General features: G+C 34.5%; 1 protein-coding gene across 4 annotated transcripts in view; it reads left to right on the top strand.

Annotated features, from left to right (window-relative positions):
• The window catches only part of BABAM2 (BRISC and BRCA1 A complex member 2), a 546,733-nt gene that overhangs the window by 404,343 nt on the left and 114,617 nt on the right, over window positions 1-27,773 (top strand). For all 4 annotated transcript variants that reach the window (XM_074209807.1, XM_074209805.1, XM_074209806.1 and 1 more), the window contains 3 exons: window positions 5,053-5,152; window positions 7,248-7,318; window positions 8,198-8,280. In XM_074209807.1, coding sequence (XP_074065908.1) covers window positions 5,053-5,152; window positions 7,248-7,318; window positions 8,198-8,280 — 254 coding nt within the window. The remainder of the gene's footprint in view (window positions 1-5,052; window positions 5,153-7,247; window positions 7,319-8,197; window positions 8,281-27,773) is intronic.

Here is a 27,773-nt window from a genome sequence, read left to right as displayed (position 1 = left end):
TACAAACTGGCTCTTTTGCTTCATCTTATGGAATGCTGTGCCACAGCCCGGGCTGAGTCTAGATTCATTGTTGTTTAGCCTGTCAAGTCCAGCAGTGAAAGGGCCAACAATCACCCAGCTGGATAATGTCCACGTTCCCCTTCTGTATGATAACATCTGGAAACATCCAGTGTACTACAGTGCGAAGAAATAGAGGGGACTGGTGAACACAGAATTTTTTAAATCTAAGTTTTATTTTTAAATCACAATCATTTCTAGATGAATTTTACTCCTCTCCTTTCTCACTCTCCAAGTCTTCTCTTTTAATAAAGGAAAACATTAATAAGTAAAATTATTTTTTAAAAAATTGAAAAAAATTGTCACATTTGGCAGCATTTGCAACCTCCCACACTCATAGTTCCCTATAGAACAAAAGGAGGGTGATATATTTCCTCATTTCTTCTCTGAGGCCAAAATCAATCACTGTAAGGACATAGAGTTGCATTGTATTTGGTTCTTTTAATTTATTTTGTTTGAATCATTGTTTATATTGCTTCTCCTTTCTGTATAATTTCATATGGCTTCCTAAGTTTCTCTGAATTCCTCATATTTGTTGTTTCTTATGGCACAGAAATATTCCATTAAATTCACATGCTAGATTTTATTTAGTCATTTTTCAGTCTATGGGCATTTACTTTGTTTTCAGTTCTTTACTATGAAATTTCTGCTGAAATATATGGCACCCCCCCCGTGTGTGTGTGTGTGTGTGTGTGTGTGTGTGTGTGTCTTTCTGTCTAATTGAAAGAACAGGAATTATCATTGACTCTTTTTTTATATAATTCTAAATGATTTTCCAGAATCTTTGGGCCATTTCACAGTTTTGCCAATAGCATTTTAGTGTGCCTTTTTTCCTAAAGTCCCCCCCCCAACACTGACCATCTCCATTTTTTTTTTAACATTTTTGCCAATTCTGGAGCCTCAGAATTACTTTAATTTTCATTTCTCTTACTTGTGATCTGGAACAGTCCTTTAGAAGTATGTTAATAGTTTATAATTCTTTTGAGAAACTTTATTTATATCAATTTATCAAGTTCTTATCTATTGGGAAAGTACTTTTGTTAATATCTATATATCTTGAATAGCAGAATTTTATCAAAGATAATGCTACATGGGGTATTTTTTCTCTTATTGTTTCCCTTCTTAGCCTAGCTACATTGATCTCTTCATGCAGATCTGTTAATTTCATATAATTTAAATTGTATGTTTTATTATTGATCTATTTTATTTGTTGTTGTTTTTTTTTGAAGAGTTCTCTCATGGCTATGAAAGGTAGGTTTTATTATAGGTGTTAGAACTGAAAGGAACTAAGAACATTATTTTACAAATGTTGGAAGTGAGACCCAGAGAGATAAAGTAACTTGTATGAATCATACAGTTGTGTTAGAAACAGGATTGAAACCCTGGTTCTTGGATTTCAAATTGGGGGGGGGGGGTCTCAGGTACCTCACAATGTGTAATATCTACTCTTTTGTCTTTTCCATTTTCCATTAGTATTGGTTAGAAAAATCTGATTATTTCAGAGCAATATACCATCTAAATAATGACAGATTCTTAGATTTAGAGAATTACTCAAGATTAGAAGATACTTTTATAGTTTATTTGCAGTTTATCTAATGATTATAGACAACTCAAAATATTTTAAATAGTTCATATCCCATTTCAAATAATTTCAAGATGTTCAAATTATTTTGTTGCACTCGAATTTTGTTGTAATAAATATTGCTCTATTAAGTTGACCTTACCTGCATATTAACATTTTTTTAGTCAGAGAGAGAGATTAGGGTATACTAGTAGTATTCATTATACCAAATTTTGATTAGTAGTTATGCTTTAGGAAAAAATCATTCATAGCTCTATATAAAATCCTATGCCAAAGCCTATGGCAGTTCTCTATGGTAGTGTAGAGATATCAATAGGTTCCCAAAGGCTGTGTCAGTAGAGTGCAAACACAATCAGTTCCTACCAAGATGGAAAAGCTTTGAGTATGAAACCAGCAATAGACTGATGGACTGCACCATCAACAATCATTTATGTGTATGTTCAGAAAATCATCCTTCCTAAATAAGAAGAGACTTAAGCCACAGATTAACTTCAGGCTCATGAATTTCTTTGGCCAAAGCAGCTCACCAATGCCATATCCATTAAGTCCCCAAGGAACTCTTGATATGCATTAGTAGAAAAACTACCCACCCACACTACAATTGCTGTTCCTTAGCATATGAAACTCAATAATTCATAAATTTGAAACTTATAATTTGTTTTATAATTATTCCATAGAATAGAAATGGAATGTTTTCTGACATGTGAACAAGAAATACACAAATATTCAAATGTATTTGGGATCTTACAAATTCAAGAGCCCCTCCAACAATATAGATGGCAATTTATTCATGCCTATCTGTCCTTGTGTAATTCTTATCCACATTCTTTCAAAAATGCATTGCAGGTGATTTTTTAACATACTGATGACTCTCCATTATTTTTCCTGACCTTATTAGGGTGCCATTGGAGAATCCTGATCATCTCCCTATCATTCCTCTCTCTTGCCATGAGACAAGCTCATTTTCTCTTCCTGTCATACAATTTTTGATATTTTTACTTCTTCAGAGTTCCTTGTTTGTTTTATATTGTAGCCTGCTCACTTATACCTCTATCATCTACTGTATCATGATCATCTTAGTTCATTGAAGCCAGTAATATTCCAGGTGTCACCTTTATATAGAATGATTAATAAATTGTTTAGTTGAAAAGATGGACCTTTGCTTTAATGGGAAACAAGGTCAATAAAAGAATTTTTCAGTTTTCCAAAAGCCAGTCAGGCTGCTCTCTTTCCGCTTTTCAACTGTTCCAAATCCTTGTCTATCTGTGTGTGTGTGTGTGTGTGTGTGTGTGTGTGTGTGTGTGTGTGTGTGTATAATCACCTATGCAGTAGACAAGTCTTTATCCATACACACACACACACACACACACACACACACACACACACACACACATACATGTATATAGACAATCTTCATCCATTTGGTCCTTCCTGTGTGCATGAACAAGCCATATGCCTTCAAGTTTTTTTTAAATATTTCTTTCAGGAGGCTCTGTATCATCTTGGAGCTTGATGTAATTAACCTAGTGCCATCTGCAAATAAGGACTTCTGGAAGACCTCACTATGTACAGAAATGTTTTATGCCTCTTATTGGTGCATATTGTCAGAGGGTCATAAAAAAAGATTTTTTTTGTTGTTACATTTTCCAAAGAATCCTAAATTATTTTGATGTATGAATGGAAGACATCTTGTTGTAAAAGAACTTGTCATAAGTGATAAGTTACTAAAAATGTTACCTTGTTCATTTGTCTTCCTCTATTCTGTATTCTGGGAACAAGTCATTGTTGACTGAAATGTGAAGACTCATTTTCATAAGTCAGAAGTTTGTTGAGGAATGTGATAGGACTGTCATTATTTTAGTAATATATGATTTTAACCCCCAATCGTAAAGTTTGGTTTAAGAGTCAAAAACTTCTTAATTGTTTAAAGTTCAACTTCATGGAAGACATGTTGAGATGCTTCTTCTAAAAGAAATTCTGAATTTCTTTTTATAACAAAGTAGACTTTTAGTTGCAAATGGTTCTTATAATTTCCATGTTGGTATAATTCTGCTTTAGTCAAGTTTTGTCATTTCTTTCACTTAGGTATGTAAATGAAATTCCTCTTTCATTTCCAGTAAAATATAAGCTCCTTGAGATCAGGACCATGTATTTGTCTTCATATTCACATCCTCTATCATATAACATAATAGATACTTGATAAAAATGTTTTAAAATTTAAAAGTCGTGTACTGATTAAAGTTGATAATGGGATATAGCACAAATGAGTTACTGGCTGTTAGGTAAATATGTAATTTATTTATATGTAAACATTCTGGATGCATAATTTTATGAATACTAAACATTTGAAATGAGAAACTTATAGATTTTCTAGTCCACTGTGCCCCAGATTTCTGCCAAACATATTATATAAACTTTTGTGAAAATGTTAATGTTGGTGACATTTCATTCTAAATTAGGAGTTCTTAGCCCTTTTTTGTGTAATTGGACCATTTGGTAGTTTGGTTATACATATGGACCCATTTTTCAGAAAAAAACAAAAGATACTTAAAATATATAGGATTATGGAGAAAACCAATTATATTTCAATATCAAAAAGTTATCAAAATAATTTCAATATCAAACAGTTATCAAAATAATTTAAAAAACAAATTCACAACCCCCAGGTTAAGAACCCCTGCTCTAAACTGTTAAACAAATGTCATATTTGTTTCTAGAAATACATATTGCATATCTCAGTTTGTATATGAAAATAGACTGAACTCTCTTTATTTTGCTCTGTGGTGTTCCTTATGGACAGGACTATGGACTGATATTTGTGACTTAAGTCCCATTATTGTTCTATGACCAAATGAATTTATACATCTTAGTATTCTTGCTCAGGTTAGCTTGGAAAATGATTTTCAGATACTTATTTTTATATAAGTAAACTAATGATATTTCCTTATTTGCCCCAGAGTCATGTAGATATTAAGTGGTAAAGAGAATCTTCTAGTTCTCAGTCCATTGTTCTTTCCAAGATATTACATGGTTTCAATTCAGCTAAATTCAATGCAGCAAGTGTTCTTTGAATACCATCTGTGAACTCGTCACCCTGTTAGGAGTACTAAAGAAAAGCAGGATGTTTCCATAAAATGGATAGAGTTTAAATATTATTAAGATATTCACAAATGCCCATTAAAATTGAGATTTTGTATTTTTGTGTGACAAAGACAAGTTTATAATTACTGTAATTTCTATTTAGGTTTAAAAAAGATAAGAGAAATGGCACAATACAGTTTGGTATTGTTCATACTTATATGATCTGAGGCAGCTGGTGATTTAGGAGATAATCAAAGACTTAAGAACATCATTTTTTAAATTTCTTGAGATTCAAAAGAGATGAAATATCTGATGAACTCTTATCTTTTCAGTGCTCTCGGAGGTTCCTCAGCTCTTCACATCCCAGCTTTTCCAGGAGGAGGATGTCTAATTGATTATGTTCCTCAAGTATGCCAGCTACTAACCAACAAAGTAAGTCATTTTTCTCTTCTGCTTGTGAAATATTCCCCAGGCACCTCTGTTTGTCCTAAACATTGTTAACTATCAAGATGTTTTAACCTTCTCCCATCTTTCCAGTTGAGGTTCTTCCTCACTGCCTTTTCTTAATTGGAACTACTGTCCTCTATTCTTATGAATAGGCATTTACTCTCTGCTCCTACTTTGTTCTATGAAGACTTGATCAGTTGTTTGTCTTTTATCTTGTCATTGCCTTCACCTGTTTTCATTCATCCCTGACTTCAAATCACGTCCACATTGTATAATTCTCAATAGATCTTGACTTTTTTTATAATTTTAAAATTCAGAAGTTTTCTCAATTCATCGAGGTTATTTATTCCCTGTCTCCATTTTGAGACTTTTTTAGCACTCTGCAGTGCCCACTGCTAATATCCAATTAACATATTCTACTCAAAATCTTTTTTAGCTCTTCTCTTCTCTAATTTCTGCTCTATGATTTCCAAATATATCTCCTTTTTGTCTTCATGTTTTCCATATATCCATTTGTTTTTATTCAGTCATCTATAGGAGGTCTGGAAATAGTCTCTTCTCTCCAAGGGTAAAAAACTCATAGGGATTATAGGCTAGCTTCCTTGTGAAAGTTTTTCTATATCTATCACAAAGATTAGTAGACCCTTATCACAAAAGCAATATATGTTATAGTTTGAAGAAAATAAATTTTAATTAATATCCATCCATTATATTTTTCTGTAAGATTGAAATGATCAATCTACATATGAATTTGAATTCATTTTTTATTCCACACTTACTGTGATTCAATTCATCAGATTGTCCAAAATGTTAATTTCTTCTTTACTTTTATTGAATTTGTGTTAAAGAATTTTTTACATTGGCTTCAAAAGTAGGCTTTTTGATTACTTCTGTCTTTCAAAAAATAGACCATCTCTCTAAATAGAAAATACTGTCTCAGGTCAATGATATCTCAAAGATTCAAGTATTTTTTTTAAATATCAGCATAACTCAGATTTGGAATCTATAGGACTGGCATATATTTCCTGAGGTTTAATTCTTTTGACATAATTAGTTCTAATAGAGCCAAGTGCCCATTACCTTCATTCTTTCTAGAAAATTGACATGAAAACAGAACTCAAATCTGCACTCAGATATCTTGCCCTTCCCTAAAACGTTTGTCACTATGTTGTATGGGGAAAAAAAGAATGCAGATTTAGTGTCCCAGAACTGAAAATAAAAGTCTTTTAAAAACTTTGCAATTACGATTAATTTCTAGGCACACTTTTTACTCAAAAAATTTTAAGACTATTTTCTTCAGAAATCAGTGAGTTTTTCTTATCTGGTTCCATTTCATTAATTTTACTTGTCTTTTAAAATTATTTTTTTCCTAGCTTTTCACAAATGAGGACAGTACTTGGCAGCTTTTAGAAACAATGTCTTCAAATGAATTTCCATAATTATACTGGAATCTCTTTATAGCCAGTTTTGTTTTGGGTTTCTATTAAAATGATTTTCTGTTTTTAAAAATCAAGTACACAGAGCTGTTTTCTTCTCTTTTTAAACAAAACCACTTAAGCAAACTTATCATCTGTTTTCTTTTCCCAAAATAACATTTTTTATCCTACATTATGCCTGCAAAGTAAGCAGTGTTTTTTATAAATTGCCATAAACCCTATTTTTATAAATAGAATTGTTTTACTTTTGGAGAGTACAACATAAGTATCAGTTCTGTCTTTATCAATGTTACTTCAAATAATTTTATTATAGGCATCTGTTAGTCTTGGAAATCTTATGGGTTGGCCAATAGAAGAAAAAAGTTTTACACTCTATCTCTCTCTCTTTCCTCCCTCCATAATAAAGGCACTTTAAAACAATGTGTTTTAGTCTTAAAAAATAATGTCTACTACTAAACTACCCCAGAATTAGAGATATTTAGAGCTAAAAAAAAAGAGTAATTAGAGATTATCTTTGTTTACACAGCAGGAAAAGTTCAGAACTAAGTATTTTTTCAGTGGACTGTTCATTGATTACAGAGAGACTTAAAATGGGGAAATATTGCTGACTTTATTTCACGTTTGTTTCTTTTTTTCTTTTTCAGGTGCAGTATGTTATTCAGGGATATCATAAAAGAAGAGAATACATTGCAGCTTTCTTGAGTCACTTTGGAACGTAAGTTTTTCATACTTAAAACTCTAATAAAAAGTACTTTCCTTTCATTTATCCATTCATTCATTTGTTCAACAAACATTTGCTGAGCACCTGCTGTGTGCAACATATATTGCGAGATGCCAACAGAGATTAAGATATCAAGAAAAATAAGACATGATTTCTACTGTCAGAATGGAATATGATGGAAAGTATGCTCCTTTCATTTATGCCATCGCGTCCTCAATGCTTAGTATTATGCCTTGCACACAACAGGTGGTTGGTAGAAAATTGTTAAGAAGAGTTCAGAGAAGGGAGAAATCATTCATACTCTTAAGTGCTAGAAAAACTTCCATGCTGGTAGCAAAATTTTAACCAGATTTTAAAGGATAAATCTGGTTTTAATCCCTTTTTAAACAAAACCACTTATGCAAATTTATCATTTGTGTATGTGCTTGAGCACATGTGTGTGTGGGGGGGTACATAGGTGGGTGTGAGGGTGTTTTTGCCACAGTGTCAGATGACTGTATAGATCTCAAGGGAAGTCATTGTGATAGAAGCTTCTATTGTCCTTCCTGACTGGCTCCTCCATCAAAGAACAGATGTACTGATATCCTTGTCCATCAACTTGATTAATTAAACTGAATTAAATTTTCTCTGTTCAAATGAACAAGCACTTTACATAATGTGTTTAATTTTCTGTTATCTAGTCACTTACTATAATACAATCTCAGGAGTATCCCTTTGCAATGAAGCTACCAGTGTGAAATTTAGTATATTAAAGTGAATTTTGGAAAAGTAAAAATATAACTTTTAATAACTTCAGAGCATTAATTTAATTTTTCATATGGTTCCTAGTCCTTTACATTTTATACTGATTGTGATATATTTCTTGTTTTCTAGAGGAGTGGTAGAGTATGATGCTGAGGGCTTTACAAAGCTCACCCTGCTACTGATGTGGAAAGATTTTTGTTTCCTTGTACACAGTAAGTATCATTTTGCCAGCCGCAACATAAAAGACTAACAATGCTCATACTAACAGGTTTGAAAATACTTAACATAGTAAGCTGTTTCTGCTCATTTGGGTGGCTATGAATTTTTATGATACCCTGCTAAAGGCAAATATAGTAGCAAGCAGATTGCTGTCTCAAGGTTAGATTATTGACTGTCCATTTTAGGTTCTGTAACTTCAGTGCTTCTTCTGTAATCCACAGTTTGAGATCAAAATTGTGTGTGTGTGTGTGTGTGTGTGTGTGTGTGTGTGAGAGAGAGAGAGAGAGAGAGAGAGAGAGAGAGAGAGAGTGTGATATCGGATTTATTTATACCTGTCCTTATCATATACTCTAATCCAGATTTTTCCCCCTGAATGAGTTATTCCCTTTTTTTGTAATTTCTTCATATTTTAGATAAATAATTAGATTGATCTTTTTTGTTCAGATCTAAAGAGGGAAAGGAAAAATAGCTAAGGCTTTATTTTGAAGTTATGTACTATAGTTAGGGGTATTCTTCAGTCCAGATGCATGTTTTATCTTTCCCAGTTATAGGCAAAGAACTTGTATTTTTTTTTTTTTTTTTTTTAGAAAAAGCTATGAAATTGTGAGCTAAACCAGTGGTGTCAAACTCAAATAGAAGCAGATCCCTGAAGGCTGCTCTTCAACTTATTAAACCACAAATTGGCATCCCATATGTTGTATTATATTTTCATATATTTTGTTGAATATTTCCTAATAATATTTTAATCTGATTGAATGGGAATTTGAGGGTTGTGAGAGCTAGAAGAGGCGAATTTGACACACTGAACTAGACAGCCTGGAACAGTGAAAAGAGTCACAGGATTTTAGAGCCCAGAAATGAAATCTTGAATCCTCACTCTAGAGCTTACTGACATGAGATATAGATAATGATTACAGACCTTTTGCCAGATTTGAAAGCTATAGAAATGTCATTATGACTAGCCGTAAGACCTTAGGTAAGTCATAAAAACATAGATTTCTAGAACTCTTAGTATTCTTCCTAGCACAACCCTTTCATTTTTTAGATAAAGAAATAAAGACCCAGAAAGGTTGAATAACTTGCTGGATACAACAATTAATTATTGTAATTCTTGATGAGGAAGCTGGAGTTCAAGCTCAGCATTTTGCTACCAGATCTTTTCTACTTTATCATACACACACACACACACACACACACACACACACACACACACACACTATCTCCCTGGTTGTAACTCCCAAGGTAGCTGCATGACTTAACATTTCTGAATATAAATTCTGTATCTGAACTTAGGTCCAAATTCTGCCTCTGCTACTTATCATCTATGTGACCTTGGGCAAGTCACTTTCTGTCATCTTTAGTTCTTCATCTGTAAACTGAAGGGGTTTAAACTAGAGAGCCTCTAGAAAGTCTCTGCTACAATTAAATCCTCTCTAAATTTATACAGTTAGTTGCTTTAGGAAAGTGCTTTGTAAAATGTTAAATAAAAGATATTTTTAACATGTAATTTTTTTCTGAAAGCAGTAAAGACAATATTTATCATATATATGTTTATATTATAAATGTGTATGTGTTTGTATATACATCTATATATACATGCATATGTATACACATACAAACATCTTGGAAAATGATTTTATAATTTTCCCCTTCTATGCCAAATTATCCTCCAAGTTACATTTTACTTAGACTGAATTAGTTATGAAATCAGTTTGTTCCCAAAATGAGCAGTAGGGAAGGAATCCCAGATGTGTGCTACTAGGTAGCTAAAGGAAACTCACTTGTAATTTTAAAATTCATCAGAAAAAATTTGTATGAAGATTAACTGAAAGTCAGTATTAGTTTTGAAAATTTAGAACTCCTTTCCTTTCCAGTGTTATTTCAAATATCATCACTGATCTGCTTTATAATAGTCTTCTATTAAAAAGTAAATACTTACCATGGAGTCTGATCAAAGTCCAAGGACTATTTCCTTTAATTTAGAAAAAAAAACCTGATATCTTATTGTCTGATCTTGTTACCTCTTATATTTTATGTTTCTTCCTTAAGGATATGATTTCTTTCGCATCACACTCAATTTGGATCAATGTACAACATGGAAATAATGTAAAGACTGACAAATTGCTCTCTGTGGGGGTGGGGGAGGGGGGAAATTGTAAAACTCAAAATAAATAAAATCTTTAATTAAAAAAAGTAAATATTTTGGGGCGGCTAGGTGGCGTAGTGGATAAAGCACCTGCCTTGGAGTCAGGAGTACCTGGGTTCAAATCCGGTCTCAGACACTTAATAATTACCTAGCTGTGTGGCCTTGGGCAAGCCACTTAGCCCCATTTGCCTTGCAAAAACCTAAAAAAAAAAAAGTAAATATTTAACAGACATTCAGTGAACTAGAAATATCTTTTCTGATATATCTTAAAAATATAACATTTAATTCTCATCATGTAAGTAGATGTTTTTAACAGAAGGACAGTAGACTAGACAGCCTTTACAAAGATGTATAATTCTTTTATGACCCTATGCTATACTCAGAAGCAAAGATCCAGCTGTTTTTTTTTTTTATTATTCTTCCTTTTATGTTGTTTGGTTGCAGGTAATGAATGAACTCAGTAGGCTCTAAAGAACTCAAGCTGGGGGCAATGAAGGGAATAGGTGTGAATAGACTACAAGACAGTATAAATGAGGGGTTACTTAGGAGGAACAGTATAAAGAATGAATGACATCAGAAAAACGATGGCCAGGAAAAAAGATGGGTCAGTCACAGTGATAGTGAAAAATTAACTGTTAAATAGACTTTGTGTTCCATTAGTTTCTATTTAATGTCAAATGAATTCAAAGAAACTCAAAAAATGTTGATTGGATCCCTGTGATGGATATTTGAGAGGACAAGGATGTGTGTATCATATCATAGACAAGGATGGACTAATTATGATTGTATTATTGGAGAGAGTACCCACAACAGATTTGTTTTTTGATCTATTCTTTAGAATTAGATGTTTCCAATTAATTTTAATCTGTTTCCACAGTCCTTTATTGATTATGTAGTTTTTATTCCATTGCAATCTGAAAATGATGCATTCAAAATTTTTGCTTTTCTGCATTAAAATGTGAGATTTTTAATACCCTAATACGTGATCAGTTTTTGTGTAGGTACCATGTACTGCTGAAAAAAAAGATATATTCCTTTTTAATTCCCATTCAGTTTTCTCCGGTTTTCTCTATCATGTCTAGCTTTTCTAAAATTCTATTCATCTCCTTAACAACTTCTTATTTTTTAGTTACATTTATTTAGTTTTGAGAGGGGAAACTAGTAGATTACTTTCTATTTACTTTCTATTCCCTAAAACCATTTAATTTCTCCTTTAAAAAAAATTGGATACTATATCATTTAGATACTTTGATTGTTAGTATCGATATTACTTCATTGTCTTTGGTACCTTTTAGCAACATGTATTTAGTTTCTTTATCTTTTTAAACTTGATCTATTTTTGCTTTTAGCTTGTCTGAGATCATGACTGTTACCATTTGTTTTTTATTAAAGTTCAGTTAATACAAAATATATTCTGCTCCAACTCTTTATCTTTACTCTCTGTTTCTTGTAAACAACATATTGCAAGATTCTGGTATTTTAATGTAGTCTGCTATCCATTTCTGTCTTATGGGTGAGTTCAGTCCATTCACATTCATAGTTCTTCCATCCTATTTTCGTCTTTTTTTTTATATTTCTTTCTCTTTCACCTTGGCACTTCTCACAAGTGTTTTGCTGCTTACCACTGCCTCCTTCAAACTCTCTGCCTTCTATGAATCTTCCCCATCTTTTATTCTGCTTCTCTCCTGCTTCCATCCAGAGTAAAATAAAGTTCTATATTGAATCGAATGCATTTGTTTTTCTCTCTTTGAACCAATTCAAATGAGAGTAAGATTCAGGCATTGTCTGCCACCCCTCACTTTTCCCTCCACTGTAAAAAGTCTTTCAAGCCTTCTATGTGTGAGTTAATTATTTACCCTATTCTACATTTTCCTTCCTTCTTCTACTAATATAATCTTTTTTCTCATCCCTTAGTTCTGTTTTTTTATATATCATCTCTGCAAATTCAACTTAGATCCATACTCTCTGATTATATATATATTCATTCTAACTCCCCTAATACTGATAAAGTTCTTTAGAGTTACAGGTATCATCTTTCCATGTAGGAATGTAAATATTTTAACCTTAATGAATCCCTTATGTTTTCTCTTTGTTGTTTACCAAATGGTAAATGCTGCTCTTGAGTCTTGTATTTAAAAGTCATATTTTTTCTTTAGCTCTGGTCTTTTCAACAGAAATGCCTAAAAGTTCTCTATTTCATTGACTATTCATTCCCCCCGCCTCAGTTTTACTGGGTAGGTGATTCTTGGTTGTAATTCTGGATCCTTTGCTTTCCAAAATGTCATATCCCAAACCCTCCTGATCCCTTAATGTAGAAACTGCTGACTGTGACTCAAGAATAATCGAATTGTTTCTTTCTAGCTACTTGTAATATTTTCTTCTTGCCCTGGGAGCTCTAGAATTTCTAGTATTCATGGGAATATTCCTTTGGGGATCTCTTTTAGGAGATGATTGTTGCATTCTTTTAATTTCTATTTTACCCTCTGTTATAGAATATTGGGGCCATTTTCCTTGATAATTTCTTGAAGTTAATTGGCCATATCTTTTTTGATCATGGCTTTCAGGTAGTGCAATAATTTTTAAATTGTCTCTCTCCTCAAATCTACATACCAGATAATTGATTTTTTTTGTTTGTTTTTTGTTTTGTTTTTAGGTTTTTTGCAAGGCAAATGGGGTTAAGTGGCTTGCCCAAGGCCACACAGCTAGGTAATTATTAAGTGTCTGAGACTGAATTTGAACCCAGGTCCTCCTGACTCCAAGGCCGGTGCTTTATCCACTATGCCACCTAGCCGCCCCCAGATAATTGTTTTTTTCAGTGAAATATTTCACATGCTTTTCTGTTTTCATCCTTTTGATTTTATTTTTTCTTGATGTGAAGTAACTAGCTTACACTTGTCCAATTCTAATTTTTAAGGAATTAGTTTCTTCAGTGAGTTTTTATATCTTCTTTTCCATTTATCTAATTCTGCTTTTTTTTTTTTTTTTTAGGTTTTTGCAAGTTAATGGGGTTAAGTGGCTTGCCCAAGGCCACACAGCTAAGTAAATTAGAAAGTGTCTGAGGCCAGATTTGAACTCAGGTACTCCTGACTCCAGGGCCGGTGCTCTATCCACTGCACTACCTAGCCGCCCCCTAATTCTGCTTTTTAAGAAGTTGTTTTCTTCAGTGAATTTTTATACATATTTTTTCAGTTTTTTATGCTCCTTTCATAGATGACTCTCTTTTTCCCTCTTGCATAATTCTTATTTCTTTTCCCAATTTTTCTTCTACATCTCTTATTTGATTTTTTTTAAAATTTTTTTGAGTTCTAATAGTTTTTTTGGCCCTCATACCAGTTTACATTTTTCTTTGATCCTTTCCAGTTAATTGTTTTGACATTATGGTCTTCTTCTGAGTTTGTTTTTTAATCTTTTTGTCGCTATAATAACTTTCTGTATTAGGTTCTTTTTTGTCTTTTGTTCATTTTTCTAACCTATTTTGTACTTAAATTTATGATATAATTGGGCTCTGCTCTAAGGGTGAAAGATAAACTGTCTCAAACCAGCAGCATTTGGCCCCACTGCTGGCCTTCTCTGGCTTTGTGTGACCTTACAGCTAGGCTCTCCTGAGACTCAGGGATTTGCTCCTGATTTGGGGGGGTATAGTCAAGTACAGGCTTGCCAGGATGCCACCTGTGCTTTCATCTAAGTAAGACATAACTTTCCTTAAAACCTTTTAAATTGTCTTGGGCTGGAGAATTATTTTACCCCATCCTTTTATTTCTTCTGCCACTCCAGAACTCATTTGTGGGCATCATTTTATAGTTGTTTGGAGATGAATTTGGGAGAGTTCAGGTGAGTTCCTGTCTTACTCAGTCATCTTGGCTTTGCTTCCCAAAAAAATCCAGGTTTAATCCCAAGTGTACCTGACTAATTGTTGGACTTTTATGTTGACCTCTTATCTTAACCTCTGATTTAATTTTCTCTCTTGTCAGGCAATTTATTCAGTTCAGTTGATCTGATATTTATTGGAAAGCCTTCTATGTTGGAGGGTATGTCAGAATTGGGCAGGGGCAGTATGTGATTTGGATCAGTTGAAGTTAGATTGCCAGCTAGAATTGTCATAATGTAAAGAGGAGACATCATTAAGTATAGCCAGAAATTTAAGCATTCTGTAAATCTCTCTGATGATGTTTTCAGACCCTACTTCATTTTAAATAATTCAAGCCAACATTTATTATATATCTATTTTATATTGAAGCTGCAAAGTAGTATAATAGGTAGAATGCTGGACTCAGAATTAATTAGATCTGAGTCTACCTCTTACCTCTGATTCTTACTTAGTTATGTAACCTGAGCAAATGACTTAATCTCTCTCAGGACTTGTTTGTTCATCTGTAAAATGGATACAACAGTAATACCTACAGCTCAGGGTTATTATAAGAAGCAATTAAAAAAAAGTGACATGTAAATTCTAGCTATTATTAATAGACATTATTTCTAGATGTTGTTATATGGAAAAAATTAAGCAAAACAACTAATTAAATATACATTTATATATCTATTATATTGTGTAGGAGAAGAACACAAAGAATATGGAATAAGAAATTTGAGGGAAAGATTATTCTGGCTGGGAAGATCAGGGAAAAACTCATGGTATAAGTAGCATTTAATCTGGGCCTTAAAAGACTAGAATTTCAACTGATTGAAATGTAGGAAGGCTTACATGCTAGAGAACTTTATGATCAAACTCATGGAGACAGAAAAGAGCATTTGGACTTGACCTTTGATATTTCCCTTCACCCATCTGGTCTTTTCTGTTTATGATTCCATTCCTTGTTGCCACACCCCAGAAGTTATGCTCCATGTTACTGACCTTAACTGACACCTTGAGTATGTTCTCCCCTTAAGAGGTGTTTTTTTGTTTCTTGACCAAAGACCATCATTAGCTCAGTCACAGAAGCCAGTAGGCAAGACCTAAGCTCTTCACTTGATGGTTCCTATAGTAATGACCCCCTGCCTTACACAATAGCTATGAAGAATATCATTTAAAAATAAAAGGATTATTAACAGTTTTGCAACATATCTGGCTTAGTTGGCTGCTTTCAACTAGCTACTTCCTCTCCAACTGCTCAGGAATCTGATCTCTTTGCATCCAAGGTTACTTTTGGTCTCTCAGTCTTGAATTATTGTACTTTCACTTTATGTAAACCCATATCAAATTTCAAAACATTGTGGTAAGAAGTAACATGGAGGACTGACCCATTAAAAGCAGTACTTTCCACATGGAATTCAAGGGTGAATTTTCTAGTGGTGGTTGGCAGGAGAAAATTGTCATTCACAGGACTGTTCAGGGAATGAAGAACACCATGGGGTGCATCCACCCATTAGATAGTTCCTGCCAAATCCCTTTTAAATATATTCAGTGTTATAGCTATTCTTGTTGCTTTTGAAAGCCTGTTCCACACATAATACTTTCTGCCTAGTGCCATGTGTCCCGTATCTCTGACAGCTCTTTTCCCTGCTTTCTTTCTTAACTTTTCCAAGTTTGACATATTGAACTGAAATACAATATCATATTTTCATTTGGCTTTGAATTATCTTGTTCAGAAGCATAAGGCTCCCAGGTGATCATTAAAACAGCTGCCAAAGACCTTGGGATTAGCTTAATTTTTCTTTTTTTCAAAAGTATTGCCCTAATGTGCCATAGCTTTACTCTTCCCTAGACTGTTTGCTCTTCATCTCTTAGCATCACTGCCTATGTTGTGTTGGCTTTAATTTAATTAAATTAAAATCAAGGAACTTTGGTTCTATTTCCTATTTCATCACCAAACACATCTTGATTGCAGATGAATTGTTTCCTCTAAATCATTTACTTTTTCTTATCAGAAAAAGAATATCTGTATCCTACAACCTTCAAAAGTGAATGACAACCATTAATTAAAGTATTTGTCCATATTCACCTACTTAAAAGCCTGTCACTTTGCTTCCCTCAGAATTGTCACTGTAGAAGGCTAAAATACCTATAGGAGTATCTATTCCATTCCTTCCCTATCTGAAGCTCAAGGAAAAGTGGAGCAGCAGAGGCACCACTCAATATTATAGTCACTTCCCTTCACCCTCAAAAAAGTCCCAATTAAGTGATAAGTGAAGAAGGATGTATTCTAGGATTGGGACCATGTACCTCTATTACTTAAGAACATTTCACAGTTGAAATGAACCTTAGGGACAAGGTGATTCAAAACATAACTGACTAACTTTGCTAACTAGTATTAATCCAATCTTCATTTGAAATTGGTAAAAGGAAGGAGCCATTGTTCCTTTGAGGTACCCATGTAAGACTTTTTTTTTTACACTTTCAAAATAATGTGGAAACAGAAAAATCTTGAAAGAAAAGATGTTATCACATTCTAAGATGTCTCAGGAGGTTCTGGAACATTCTGACTAATTGCCTTTTTGAAGCAACAGCTATAATGAATGATAAACCATAGTCATGACAGAGAATCCAAGCCTCCCAAGAAATCTAAGATCAACTAGAACAGAATATAATATCTTTTTGTTTAGTCTTTGCTAGAAAAACTTAGAATCCTCAGGAATCATACACAATAGGTGTGTAGGTGAGTAAACATCCATTTGATTGTTTTAATCTGTTTGGATTTAGAGATTATTCATCAGCTTCTCCATGCTCTAGGAATCTGTGTTTTCAATGGAGTACTAGAAGTACTAGCAAAAGAACAAAAACATTGAACACATTAAATATTTGAGAAAATGTAAGAGATAATGAGATGTGTCTCTGTGGTTTAAATGGTTTGTTTTGAATTTAACTTTAAATATCAGAAAAACCAATTAAACTGACTTTATACCTATTTACATTTGAATAAATTAATTTCAAACAAAATCATCTATATGACCCCCATCAGGTACTCCTATGTGAACTCTTAACTTTTTTACAGGTAGATACTTATGAGCACATTTTTTCCTCATATAGTATATATTTTTCTCTAAGGATTTTGTTTTCTAATATATTTTACCAACTCTTTGTTTTTATTTTTTTAATTATATAAATATTTTGTTTTCCAATTATATACAATTAGTAGTTTCTACCAATCAGTTTTTGAATTTTTGAATTTTACAGTTTTTCCCCCACTCTCCATTCTTCCCCCCCCCAACAAATCACAGATCCCCCAAAATTTTCCCTGATCATTGCACTGATACAGTGAGCAAGTCCATCAAGGTTGATCATCATCCCATGTTGTTGTTAAAGGTATAATGTTCTTCTGGCTCTGCTCATCTCACTCAGTACCAATTGATGCAAATCTTTCCGGACTTTTCTGAAATTCCAACCCTCCTAATGTTTTATAGAACAGTAGTGTTCCATCACATAAATATACCACAATTTGTTCAGCCGTTCCCTACTTGATGGACATTACCTCGGTTTCTAATTTTTTTGTCCCTTCAAACAGAGCTGCTGTGAATATTTTTGTACATGTGGGGTTTTTACCCTCTTTCAAGAAGATCTCTTCAAAGTGTAGATCCAGTAGTGGTATTGCTGGATCAAGGGTATGCACATTTTTGTTGCCCTCTGGGCATAATACCAAATTGCTCCCCAGAAAGGTTCACAGTTCACAACTCCACCGATAATGCATTATTATCCCAGATTTCCCACATCCCTTCCAATATTGAGCATAATCTTTTCTGGTCATACTGGCCAATCTGAGAAATATGAAGTGGTACCTTAGAGATGCTTTAATGTGCATTTCTCTAATCAATAATGATTTAGAATAATTTTTCATATGACTACAGATAGCTTTGATTTCCTTTTCTGAAAACTGCCTTTGCATTTCCTTTGAACATTTGTCATTTGGGGAATGGCATTTTTAATATACATATAAATATATATAAATATATATTTTATATAAATATATAAATTATATATTTTTGACTCCGTTCTCTATATATTTTAGAAATGAGTCCTCTGTCAGAAACACTAGCTGTAAAAATTGTTTACCAATTTACTACATTTCTTTTGATCTTGGTTACAGTGGCTTTGTTTGTGCAAAAAGTTTTTTAATTTAATATAATCAAAATTACCCAGTTTGTTTTTTTCCTAGGGTTCTCTGTCTCTTCCTTGGTCATAAACTTCTCCCCTTTCCATAGAACTAACAGTAGTATTCCTTGTTCTCCTACTTTGTTTATAATATCATCTTTTATGTCTAAATCCTGTACCCATTTTGGTCTTAACTTGGGTATGAGATGTTGGTCTAATCCTAGTTTCTGCCATACTGTCTTCCAGTTTACCCCGCAGAGTATGTTCTTATCCTAGAAGCTGGACTCTCTGGGTTTATCAAACAGCAGATTACTATAATCATTTCCTGCTGTCTCTTTTGCACCTAAACTGTTTCACTGATCCACCATTCTATTTCTTAGCCAGTACCAGACAGTTTTGATGATTTATGCTATACAATATAATTTTAGATCTGGTAGGGCTCAGATATCTTCTCTTGCATTTTTTTCATTAAATGCCTTGATAATCTTGACTTTTTGTTTCTCCATATGAATTTAGTTACTATTTTATCTAGCTCACTAAAGTAATTTTTGGAAGTTTGAATGGTATGGCACTAAATAAGTAGTTTAATTGAAGTAAAATTGCCATTTTTATTATATTAACTCAGCCTATTCATGAGCAGTTGATATTTTCCCGGTTATTTAGATCTGATTTTATTTGTGTGCAAAGTGTTTTATAGTTGTTTTCATAGAGTTTTTGAGTCTGCCTTGGCAGGTAGACTCCCAGGTATTTTATGCTGTCTGAGGATATTTTAAATGGGATTTTTCTTTCTAGTTCTTGCTGCTATGTCTTGTTGGTGATATCTAGAAATGCTGAGTATTTATGTGGGTTTATTTGATATCCTGTGATTTTGCTAATGTTGCTAATTGCTTCCAGTGGTTTTTATATGAATTTTTATATCTAAGTTCTATAAGTATATCATCATAAAACATCTGCAAAAAGTGAGTTGTTTCTTCCTTCCCAATTCTAATTCATTAAATTTCTTTTTTCTTCTCTTATTGCTAAAGCTGTCATTTCTAATACAATATTGAATAGTAGTGATGATAACAAGCATCCGTGTTTCACCCTTTATCTTATTGGTAATGCTTCTGGCTTATCCCCATTACATATAATAATTATCGATGGTTTCAGATAGATACTACTTATCATTTTAAGGAACAATCCATTTATTCCTGCACTCTCTAGTGGTTTTCATAGGAATGAGTGCTGTATTTTTTCAAAGGGTTTTTCAGCATCTTTTCAGATAATCATATGATTTCTGTTAGGTTTGTTATTGATTTAGTCAATTATGCTCATAGTTTTCCTAATATTGAACCAGCTTCACATTCCTATAATATATCCTGCTTGGTCATAGTGTATTATCCTAGAGATAACTTGCTGTAATCTCTTTGCCAAGACCTTATTTAAGATTTGTGATCCATATTCATTAGGGAAATTGGTCTATAATTTTCTTTCTCTGTTTTGACTCCTCCTGGTTTAGGTGTCAGCATCATATTGGTGTCATAGAAGGAATTAGGCAGAGTTCCGTCTTCACCTATTTTTCTAAATAGCCTATAACCAATTGCTCCATAAAGAATTTTGGTACAATTGTTTTGGTAGAATTCACTTGTGAATCCATCTGGCCTTGGAGATTTTTTTCTTAGGGAGTTCATTAATGGCTTGTTGAATTTCTTTTCCTGAGATAGGTTTATTTAGGTATTCAATTTCCTCTTCATTTAACCTGGGCAGTTTATATTTTTGTAAATATTCATCCATTTCACTTAGATTATCAAATTTTTAGGCATAGTTGGGCAAAGTAGTTCTGAATTATTGCTTTAATTTCCTCCTCATGGGTGGTGAATTCACCTTTTTCATTTTGGATACTAGTAGTTTTTCTTTTTTTTTAATCAAATTAACCAAAGGTTTATTTATTTATTTTATTCATTTATTGGTTCAATAGTTTTCTTGCTTTAGATTTTATTAACTTCTCCTTTAATTTTTAGAATTTCTAATTTGATATTTAATTGGGGATTTTTCATTTGTTCTTTCTCCAACATTTTTTAGTTGCATACTCAGTTCATTTTCTCATTCTCTATTTTATTCATGTAAGTGTTTGAAATATAACATATCCCCTAATAACTGCTTTGGCTGTATCCCATAAGTTTTGATATGTTGTCTCATTATTGTCATTGTACTGGATGAAATCATTAATTCTTTCTATGATTTGTTGTTTGATCCACACATTCTTTAAAATGACGTTATTTAGTTTCCAATTAGTTTTAGTTCTATCTCTCCATGGCCCATTATTGCACATGATTTTTATTGCATTATAGTCTGAAAAGGAAGTAGTCGGGGAAGCTAGGTGGTACAGTGGATAGAGCACCAGCCCTGGAGTCAGGAGTACTTGAGTTCAAAGCTGGCCTCAAACACTTAATAATTACCTATCTGTGTAGCCTTCAGCAAGCCACTTAACCCCATTTGCCTTGCAAAAAAAAAAAAGAAGAAGTTGCTATTTCTGCTTTCTGCATTTGATTAAGAGGTTTTTATGCCCTAGAACATGGTCAGTTTTTGTGTAGGTGCCATGTGCTGCAGAAAAAAAGGTATATGCCCTTCTATCCCCATTCATTTTTTTCCAAAGGTCTAGCATGTCTTAAGTTTTCTAACATTCTGTTTACCTCCTTAATTTCCATCTTGTTTATTTTATGGTTAGATTTATCTAATTCTGAGAGAGAGAGGTTTAGATCTCCCATTAGTGGTGTTTTGCTGTCTATGTCTTCCTGTAACTCATGTAGCTTCTCCTCAAAGAATTTGGATGCTATACATATTTAGTATTGAAATTACTTCATTTTCTATGGTACCTTTTAGGAGGATAGTTTCCTTTCTTATCTCTTTTAATGAGATCTATTTTTGCAGCTGCTTTTTCTTAGATAAAGATTGCTACCCCTGCCTTTTTCACTTCAGCTGAAGCATAATATATCCTGTTACAGCTTTTTACCTTTATTCTGTATGTATCTCTCTGCTTCAAATGTGTTTCTTTTAAGCAGAATTTTGTAGGATTCTGGTTTTTAATCCATTTTGCTATCCACTTCCATTTTATGGGAAAGTTCGTCCCATTCACATTCAAAGTTATAATTACAAACTCTTTATTGCCCTTCATGCTATCTTCCTTCCATTTTTATTTTTCCCCCTTTTTTTTAACCTTATCCCTCCCTATTCCCCAGTATTTTCACTTCTGTATACCATCCTTTGATGCATTTACCACTTCTATCCAAATCCCCTCCCCTTGTTTCCCCTTTCCCTTTACCCCATTTTCCTTCTTTCTCTTCTTTCTTTCGTCCCCACTCCTCCTTTCTTCTATTAATACTCAAAAGTTAAGATAAGTTTCTGAATTCAACTGACTGTGGGTGTTATTTCCTCTTTGAGCCAAATCTGATGAGAGTAAGATTCAAGCAGTTCTCATCTCCTCCCTTCATCCCCTCTATTGCAATAAGTCTTTCGCACCACTTCATGTGATTTATCCATGTGATATTTACTCCATTCAGTCTCCCCCTTCCTCCCATCTTTTTACTGTTCCCCCGCCTTTTTAAGAAAATACTATTTTTAAATCATTCCATCAGAGTCACAGACAGGTCATAAATGTCCATTACTTCTGGCTAAGTATATTCCCTCTAATAGAGTTACAATTCTCAATAGTTATGAGAATCTTCCTCTCAGGTAGGGATATAGCCAGTTTCATCTTATTGGATTACAGTTTTTTTTTTTCTTTTCCCCTCTTTACCTTTTCATGTATCTCTTGAGTCTCCTGTTTGAACACCAAATTTTCAGTTTAGCTCTGGTCTTTTCATCAGAAAAAGTTGCAAGTCTCCTATTTAGTTAAATATCCTTTTTTTTTCCTCTTGGAAGAGACAGCTGTTTTGCTGAATGATAAATTCTTAGTTGTAATCCAAGCTCCCTTGCTCCTTAGAATATCATATTCCAGGCCCTTTGATCCCTCATTGTTGATGCAGCCTGTCATTTGTAATCCTGACTATGGCTCCTTAGTATTTGAATTGTTTCTTTTTGGTTACTCACAGGTTTTTCTTCTTGATCTGCTCATTCTGGAGATTGACCACAATATTCCTTGGTGTTTTCATTTTGGGATCCCTTTCAGGAGGGGATCAATGTATACTTTCAATGACTATTTTATCCTTGGTTCCAGGAAATCAGGGCAGTTCTCTATTTCCTGAAGCATGGAATCCAGGCTTTTTTTTTTAAATGTTTTCAGGAAGTCCTATGATTTTTAAATTATCTCTCCTGGATCAGTTTTCCAGGTCAGTTCTTTGTTTTGCTGTTGAGCTATTTTACATTTTCTTCAATTTTTTTTCATTATTTTGAATTTGTTTAATAGATTCTTAGTGTTTCATGAAGTCATTAGTTTCCACAGGTTCCAAACTTTTTTTAGAGAAGAGTTTTCTCCATTTACCTTTTGCACTTTCTTTTCCAAATTGGTCAATTCTATTTTTGAAGGAGTTGTTGTGTTTTTCCATCTGTCCATTTGTATTTATGAGAGAATTATTTTCTTTTGGCACTTGTCCAACTGTATTTTCAAAGGATTTGTTTTCTTGTTGTAAGATGTTAATTTTCTCTAACATAATATTAATTTTCTCTTGCATTTATTTTCCCAATTTTTTCATTTGAATTTTTAAGCCAGAAAATTATTGTTTTTTTCTGTAACAATTTGTTTTATTTATTTTATATTATGACAATAATCTTGTGAAAGTAAACATAACCCCCCCCTTCCCCTGAAAAAGATAGAGAAACCTCAAGAATAGTGAGAGACAGAGAAATTGTACTTCAGTCTATGTTCAGATTCTAATAGCTCTGTCCCTGGGATGAGTTGCCTTCTTTACCAATAAGTCCATCAGAAAAGTTGCTTCAATATTTTTCCCACAGTTGCTATTACTAGCTGTATTTTCCTCCCCACTCTCATTTATTCTATTCTTTTTCTCCTTTCACCCTTTCCCAGCTCAGTAGTGTGTTATATCTGAGTACCCTCTCCCATGATCTTCCCTTTCTTCTATCACCTACTCCCCCTTCCTTCCCCCCCCCCCCCCATTCTACCTTTCCCTATCCCTTTCCTCTCATTTTTCTCTAGGGCAGGATAGATTTCTATACCCTATTAAGTGTGTGTGTGTGTGTGTGTATTATTTCCTCTTTGAGCCATTTCTGATGAGAATGAAGGCTCACTCATTCCCCCTCACCTTCCATTTCAAAAGTTTTTTTCTTTACTCTTTTGTGTGAAATATCTTAGCCCCTTCTTCCTCCCAGTACTTTCCTTTATCGCCCATTGACTCCATCTTTATACCATCGTTATATTCAACCCCCTCCTGTGCCTTGTCTATGTATTCTTCTAATTGCTTTTATAAATGAGAAGGTTCATATGAGTTATCAGTTTCTTCTTCCCATGCAGGAATACAAACATTTCAACATCATTAAGTTCCTCATAATTAGTCCTTCCAGTTCACCCCCTCTATGCTTTACCTGAGTTCTGTACATGCAGATCAAACTTTCTGTTTAGCTCTTGTTGTTTCAATAGGAAAGTTTGAAAGTCCCCTTTGCATTGAAAGTTCATCTTTTTTCCTGAAAGAAGATGTTTAGTTTTTCTGGGTAGTTGATTCTTTGTTGTAATCCAAGCTCTTTTGCCTTCTGGAATATCATATTCCAATCCCTATGAGCTCTTAATGAGGATGCTGCCAGATCCTGTATAATCCTGAGTATAGAGCCATGGTACTTGTATTGTTTGTTTCTGGTAACTTTTAGTATTTTCTCTTGGGAGTTTTAGAATTTGTCTTTAATATTCCTGGGAGTTTTTCTTTTGTGATCTTTTTCAGGAGGTGATCAGTGAATTTCCTCAATTTCTAATTTACCCTCTGCTTCTAGGATATTAGGCCAATTTTCCAGGAGAATTTCTTGAAAAATGAAGTCTAGGCTCTTCCCGGGTTGCAACTTTCAGGTAGCCCAATAATTTTTAAATTATCTCTTCTGAATCTGTTTTCAAGGTTAGTTGTTTTTCCAATGAGATGTTTCACATTTTCTTTTAATTTGGGAGTCTTTTGGTATTGTTTTATGGCTTCCTGATTTATCACAAAGTTATCAGCTTCCTTTATTTCCATTCTATATTTGAAGGAGTTATTTTCTTCATTGAGCTTTAATATCTCCTTTTCCAGTTGACCCAATTCTGCTTTTTAAGGCATTGTTCTTCTCATTTGCCTTTTGGGCTGCTTTTTTCCATTTGACCTAAACTGATTTATAACATGATATTTTCTTCAGCATTTTTTTTTTTTGTATTTCTTTCACCAAGCTGCTGACTTGGTTTTCATGATTTATCTTCATCACTCTTATTTCTCCTCCCAATTTTTCCTCTCCCTCCCTTAATTGCTTTTCAAAGTCTTTTTTGAACCCTTCTATTGCCCAAACCCATTTCCTATTTCTCTTGAAGGCTTTGGCTACATAACCTTCGACTTTTTCATCTTCTGAGTGTGTATTTTGTTCCTCCACAAGACCAAAGTAATTTCCTATGGTCAGATTCTTCTTTTTCCGTTGTTTACTCATTTCCTCAGCCTATGACTGATTTACTCCACTTCCAAGGTTTTAGGAGGTTTTTGAGACACCCCACAGAGACCTTAATTCCTCCAAGGTCTTATGAGAGGCTCTGACTTCTCTCTTGCCTGTGCTCTGATATGTGAATGACCACAGGTTCTCCCCTCTTCCCTGGAGCTGAGGAGGGTCTCTGTTCAGCTATGGTAGTATGGGGGTCCAAAATGCACCCTGGATCTGAGTGTGGCAAACAGCAGAGTTCTGCCCCAGGGAAAGCAGAGAGACCTCTGCAGTCTCCCCCTGTCTGTGGACAGGGAGCTCTGGAAGTACTGGGTGACTTCACTGATTCCTGCTGCAGATTCTTACCACAGAGCTGCTCTGAGACTACTTCTCTGATCCACACTCACTCGGGCACAACAGAGTTCTCTCATTCCCCATTTCAAGCTGTCCCCAGTGATTCCTGGGTCAAGAGGTCTGAAAACCTCCCCCTCTGCCCTGTTCCCAAGCACTCCCAGGGACCAAGGGACCCAAGCACCCCATGGACTGTTTCTGGAAGGCTGGAGCTGGTTTGCTCCAGCCCAGGCTCTTTCCAACTCCTGGTCCAATGAAACAAACCCTTCTTGCAGAACTTCTAAGTTGTCTTGGACTGGGAAATTGTATCACTCAATCTCTCTGTGGGTTCTGCCCATCTAAATTTTGGCTAGTCATATTTTGAAGACTTTTGGAGTTTTGGTGGGGACAAGTTTCCAGGAATTCCTGCCTTCATGCTGCCATCTTGGTTCCACCACCCCTCCCCCAATTGATTTTTTTTAGGTTTTGTTTTTTTTGTGTTTTTTTTTTTTGCAAGGCAAATGGGGTTAAGTGGCTTCCCCAAGGCCACACAGCTAGGCAATTATTAAGTGTCCGAGACCGGATTTGAACCCAGGTACTCCTGACTCCAAGGCCTCCACTATGCCACCTAGCCGCCCCTTCAGTTGATTTTTAAACTCCTTTCTGATCTCTTCTAAGAAGTCTTTCTGGGCTAGAGACCAATATAAATTCTCCTCCTGAAGCTCCAGTCCTCTCTCAGTTATGATCCTTGTCTTCAAGGTACCATTCAGTGGACTGTACTTAGCGCTAGGCTTTCTTTATTTTAGGCATCTTCCTTAGGGTCTTGTTGGGGAGGAGCTGGTTCACAGACCTTTGATGCTGAGATCCCTGGAGGCCTTGCTTACTCCAGGGGATTACTCAGTATGCTCTCAGGGATGCCAGAAGCTTTCTCTGGATTGTCTGAGATGATGATTAGTGGTGTCTCCCTAGGCCTGGGGAGGTGGGGGTAGGACAGCAGGATTTGGGCTGTCCTTGAACAATGTGGGCTGGGCTACAAAGTTAATCAACTTAATCAGCAAATGACTCTGGGGAAATCTACCTCCCACATTTGAGCCTTAGGGCAAGATGCAAACACCTAATTCTAGGTTTTTCTGGAGAAAGTCAAGCTCAGCTGGACTCAGCTGGAAACATGGGGACTTGGACTGAAAACTTAGGGTCTCGTGGCCCAGGTCTTCCAGATCAGGCACACTGACCAAATAGGTGTCTGGACACTCTTGTTGAGCTCTCCCATCCACCCTTTGCACACTGTTCTCAGGTCAGTCCCCTGGCCTCACCCTGTGATCCCTGTACTGGGTCTTTACTCTCTGCTCCCCACCCCACCCCACCCCCAGCCCATGGTCCCTTGTGACAGACTTTCCTGACTGGTTCTTCTCTGTGTTCTGTGGATCCACAATCTGTTAAGAGGTTTGAATCATATTAATTCAGAGGGAAAGCCAGGAGAGCTTAAAACATTGCCTGGCTTCTTCCTGCCATCTTAGCTGGAAGTCTTTACCATTCTTCATATTTGTTGATCTTAATTATGTTATGAGAAAGCATTATGATTTAATTATGAGAAAGCATAGTATATAGAGGGCTTCTCTAAGAGTCCTAAGGAATTGGATTCAAGTCCTGCCTCTGACATATATCAGATTGTGACTGAGTAAATAATTTACTTTTATTACTGCCCCTATTTTGTTCTTCTTTTCTCAATGAAGTTTCTTTGGTCTCAAAATTGTATTTCACAAATATTTTTTGATCACCTACTGTGTTTTCAGCATAATTTCAAAGCTGTACTATTAAAGAACATCAAATATATGATCTGCTCTTTAACCTTAGAGAAGTTTCCATCTATTTTGTGGGAAAAAAAATGGTCAAAACAATACATTATATTAAAGGCCAGATTAGTGTAAACTGGAATTGACAGAAGGCATCATAGAAGAGATAGAACTTAAATTGGAACCTGAAGGGCAAGTAGGATTTAGATAATTCTGGATTAGAAGGAGGAACTGAAGTGAAAGAATAATCATTTCTTGTATACGAAAAAGCACAAAGATGGAAGCAAGAATGAGAATGACTATTTTAGGAGTCACTAGGAGATCAAACTACATAAAGTTGATTCCTAGCAGCATGAGAGATAAGGTCCAAGGCTGGATTATACCATAGCACAGTGGGCCATATTGCTTAATATGGATCTTCTAGTTTGGCAGTAGCTAATTTGTGCTTTATTGATTTCAGACTGTTCACATACCAACTGTGCTTTTCATTTACTACCCTTCTGTTGAAGCTTTATAGTCCTAGCTTGTACTTTCGATCAGAGTAGTCCCTAATGGTTTATTCCCTTTATTAAATATTCTCTGTAGTCATGACCTCAGTCTTCCCATCAAGTTGGAACTCAA

Source organism: Macrotis lagotis, chromosome 1 (genome assembly GCF_037893015.1).
Source record: "Macrotis lagotis isolate mMagLag1 chromosome 1, bilby.v1.9.chrom.fasta, whole genome shotgun sequence".
Classification (NCBI taxonomy): domain Eukaryota; kingdom Metazoa; phylum Chordata; class Mammalia; order Peramelemorphia; family Peramelidae; genus Macrotis; species Macrotis lagotis.
Note: the sequence above shows the minus strand (reverse complement) of the source record. Positions and strands in the feature narration are given on the sequence as shown.